At 40.1% G+C, this 4,557-nt stretch overlaps 1 protein-coding gene across 1 annotated transcript; it reads left to right on the top strand.

Moving 5' to 3' along the window:
• The first annotated feature begins 1,338 nt into the window (after positions 1-1,338).
• On the top strand, positions 1,339-4,230 carry LOC150033853 (uncharacterized). The gene is made up of 6 exons (XM_090317094.1): positions 1,339-1,685; positions 1,845-1,990; positions 2,324-2,391; positions 2,505-2,681; positions 2,959-3,163; positions 3,887-4,230. The coding sequence occupies exons 1-6, from the start codon at positions 1,339-1,341 to the stop codon at positions 4,228-4,230; spliced, it is 1,287 nt and encodes a 428-aa protein (XP_090173220.1).
• The last annotated feature ends 327 nt before the right edge of the window (positions 4,231-4,557 follow it).

Here is a 4,557-nt window from a genome sequence, read left to right as displayed (position 1 = left end):
GAGCTAGCTATGAACTTCTATTTATTCGGGATTATCCTTTGATCTACAAACGGTGAGAGTAGTTCAACAGCACTGCTTAATAAGCCTCCCATTTTAGGGATAAGACCGGATGAATAATTGGGGACATAACCCTGCAAAATGGAATTCACTCCTACTCGATTTAGGGTTAATAAATAGGTTGTTCTCTTAAGTACTGATTTTAGGTCTTGAACAATCGGGGCCCCGCCTTCTCATGATAGAGAAAAGATTTGGTTCATAGGTGTTATGAATCAGAATTGTTCATTAGAGGGTCACTAGGAACTTAAGGAACAAGATGTATTCACAAGGGTAAAACAGTTATTTTGACTCAGTTGTGGTTACGAACAACCTGTGAAGGATCGACTTATTGATTATGGTTATATAAAGTGGACATAATATATCTACAGTGAGGGGAGTTCGACTATGGGTTATAGTGGAGTGACCCATTAGTTAACGAATGGGGGTTAGATCGGTCAATGAGTTTAGCCGATTAATCTCGGATCGTTGGAGCCCATGATCTGTAGGTCCGCGAGGTCCCTCTACTAGCTTGTAAATGGATTAAGCTTTAGAGTAGCTGGAGAGATTAATTTGAAACGTTCAAAAGAAAATTAAACGAATTAGGAGAATATATATTAAAATATGATTTAAATATATGAAGATGGATTTGTGAAAAAATTAATTTAATATTTGATATTAAATTAATTAATTTTATTTAAAAATTAATTTTATAAATTAAAATTTCAATTTTAAAATCAAAATAGAATTTGAAATCAAGTTTTGATTTTGAGAAAAATTGAAAATGTTGGAAATCATGCACAAATGGAAAAAATGTGATATTCCATTATCCATCTTCTTCATGCTCACACAAAATCCATTTCCTCATCTTCATTAACTTCAAGCATGAGCTGCAAATCATGCAACATTCTTCTTTGCATGTTCACCTGCAATAATTAAAGAAGAATGGAGTGAAATTAAGGGAGGCATTCTACAGAAATTTTAGAGAAAATTTCGACTGGAAGAAAAGTTCTTCAAATAGTGTGCTGTTGTGAGCTTCTCCTTGTGTTTTCATTGCTTCAACGTTTTTTAGTCCCACAACTTGTTCTAAAGATCCAAGAGGATAGTGCGGAAGATCTTGAGATGGTTCACGGTGTTATTTGGAGAAGTCTGCTACTGATTGATCGAGATCTTGAAGAGTTCTTCAAAGATATGATCACAAACCCTTTTATATTAGATGAGCATGCTTTAGTTTCTGCCAAAATTAGTGAATTTGAATGCTTATTGATCCTTGTTACTTCCGTTGTATGTTATTACACTCTTACAATGTCAAGGGTAGACCCACAAGTAATGGTGCACCGCCTCAGTGCTGATCTAAGCTTCAAACCAGTGCGCCAAAAGAGGCAGTCTTTTAATCAAGCTCGTAATGAAATAATAGCTGAGCAAGTTGACAGCTTATTACGAACGAAGTTCATCCGAAAAGTCCACTACCTACGGTGGTTGCCCAACGTGGTGCTCGTCAATAAAGCAAATGGAAAATGGAGAATGTGCATTAATTTTACTGATCTCAATAAAGCTTGGCCGAAGTATAGTTTCCCACTCCCGAGAATAGACAAACTCGTCGATGCTACTACTGGCCATGAGCTATTGAGCTTCATGGATTCATACTCAGGGTATAACCAAATTAGAATGCACCCCCCAGATCAAAAGAAAACCTCTTTTGTTACTAGCCAGGTACTTTATTGTTATACTATGATGTCGTTTGGGCTCAAGAATGCAGAAGCTACTTATCAACGTCTGGTGAATAAAATGTTTGCTCTTCTTATTGGCAGGAATATGAAGGTATACGTGGATGACATACTGGTTAAAAGAAAAAAATTGAACAACCATGTAGATGATCTGGCTGAGGCCTTTAGAATCTTGAGAAGATATCAAATGAAGCTAAACCCAGAAAAGTGTGCTTTCGGAGTGGCTTCTGGTAAGTTTTTGGGCTTTATGGTAAACCAGAGAGGAATTGAGGCAAATCCAGATAAAATATGAGTTATATTGGAGATGGAGTCTCCCAAAACGGTAAAACAGCTGCAAAGCCTGAACGGGAAGATAGCGGCTCTTAATCGTTTTGTAAGTCGAGCTACTGATAAATATGTTCAATTTTTTAAGGTATTAAGGAAAAAAGCTAACTTTGAGTGGATAAAGGAATGTGAATAAGCATTCAAGCAACTAAAAAATTATCTCAACTCGGTCCCACTTCTTTCCAAGCCTGTGCCAGGCGAAGAATTTTTCTTATACCTAGCAGTGTTTGATTCCGCAGTTAGTTCTGTCCTAGTCAAGGAAGACGAGGGCCGACAGTCACCGATATATTACACTAGCAAGTCGATGGTAGGGGCAGAAACGAGATACCTCTAGGTAGAGAAGCTTGCCCTCACCTTGGTGGTATCTGGCCGAAGGTTATGCCCTTATTTTAAAGCACATAAAGTGACGGTTTTAACCAGTTTTCCATTAGACAGGTGCTGCAAAAGCCAGAAGCGTCTGGTAGACTAATGAAATGGGTAGTTGAGTTGGGCGAATATGACATCCATTTTCGCCCCCGAACTGCAATGAAGGGCCAAGCTGTAGCTGACTTTGTCGCTGAGTTCACTCCATGTGCCTCACCGGGGGATAACACGGAGGTATGCATGAAAGAAATATGTCAAAAAATCGAGAGTTGCAACGACCTTCCATGGGAGCTTTATATGGACCGATCGTCCAATAGAAAGGGTTATGGAGCCGGATAGCTGCTGTTGTCACCAAAGGGAGGGCGTCTTAAGTATGCCCTAAGGTTCAAGTTTCGGGCTTCGAATAATGAGGCAGAATATGAAGCACTATTAGCTGGGACTACGGCTAGCTATTGAAGTTGGAGTCACCAACCTGATTATTTACAATGATTCCCAACTCATTGTCAATCAGGTGGCCGAGACGTATCAGACCAAAGATCGTAGAATGACTATTTATCTAGCAGAAGTATGGAAAATGCTAAGTTCATTTAGCAGGTGCGAGATAAAGCAGATACCACGATCTCATAATACCAATGCCGACTTCTTAGCCCAGTTGGCAGCAACTCATGATGCTGACCTAGGTAGAATGGTGCCTGTAGAAGTTTTGAATGCACCCAGTATATTGAGAGAAGAAGCTATGGAGATAGATGAGTAAACGCGGATTAAGCATAGCAGTTGGATGACCCTCTTTAATCAAGTTTCTGGAAAAAGGGGTATTGTCAAATGACAAAGTTAAAGCTTGACGGTTAAGGTGCAAGGCTGGCCACTATGTAATAAATAATTGAAGGCTATATAAGAGAGGATATTCTCTCCCTCTACTAAAATATGTTGATATAGAGGAAGCTGATTACATCATGTGGGAAATTCACGAGGGAGTGTGTGGTAATCATTCTGGGGCCCAAGACCTCGCAAAGAAAATAATTCGTCAAGGTTATTATTGGCCCATACTAGCTCGAGATGCATGTAAGTTCACAACATCTTGCGATCAATGTCAACAATTTGCGATCGTACCCAAACAGCTTCTTGAACCTATCACAAACATCATGAGCCCTTGGCTGTTCGCACAATGAAGCATCGACATAATTGGACCCCTACCTCCAGGTAAGGGGCAGACCAAGTTCGCTGTTGTTGCTATTGATTATTTTACCAAATGGGTCGAGGCTAAAGCTCTAGCAGCAATTACCGAGCAAAAAAAAAAACCAATTTCATCTGGAAGAACAACGTATGTCGATTCGGCATACCACATGTCCTGATCACTGACAACGGTCGTCAGTTTGACAACACGACATTCCGCTAATTTTGCGCTGGCCTCAGTATCAAACATTATTTTTCCTCTCCAGCCCACCCGCAAGCTAATGGACAGGTTGAAGCTGCCAATAAGATCATTAAGTGGAATCTCAAAGTTAAACTAGAAGGATTAAAGGGATTGTGGCCTGAAGAGCTGTCAAATGTATTGTGGGCCTATCAGACGACATCTCGAACCTCGACGGGGGAGACACCATTTTCATTTGTCTTCCGAGTAGAAGCCATGGTACCGGTTGAGGTTGGAATCCCTTCCCATAGGGTCGAGCAATTCGAGTTAGCTGAGAATGATGGAGCGCTCCACCTAAATCTAGACATATTGGAAGAATGTCGAGAGATGGCGAATCTAAGGGTGGTAGAATATAAAAATCGGGTGGCATGATACTATAATTCCCGTGTGCGCAAACGAAGTTTTAGAGTGGGAGACCTAGTCCTTAGGCGAGTCAGGCCTAACACTAAAGATCCAGGCAATGGAGCTTTAGGACCAAACTGGGAGGGTCTTTACCAAGTAGCCAAAGTCATTCGACCTAGAACATACAACTTGACTGACCTAAGCGGGAAAAGCTTACCCCACCCATGGAATGCCGAACACTTGAAAATTTATTTTCAGTAGTTTCTTGACAAACGAATTTGTACTTCCTAGATTTGCTTCAAAATTTTAGTAAAAGGTTTATAATTTCTTTCAATTCGAGTATTAAGGTTTGTCACT

This window comes from Benincasa hispida, chromosome 9, assembly GCF_027475165.1.
Source record: "Benincasa hispida cultivar pf3 chromosome 9, pf3_genome.v1.1, whole genome shotgun sequence".
Classification (NCBI taxonomy): Eukaryota; Viridiplantae; Streptophyta; class Magnoliopsida; order Cucurbitales; family Cucurbitaceae; genus Benincasa; species Benincasa hispida.
This window is presented reverse-complemented; position numbering and strand designations above follow the sequence as displayed.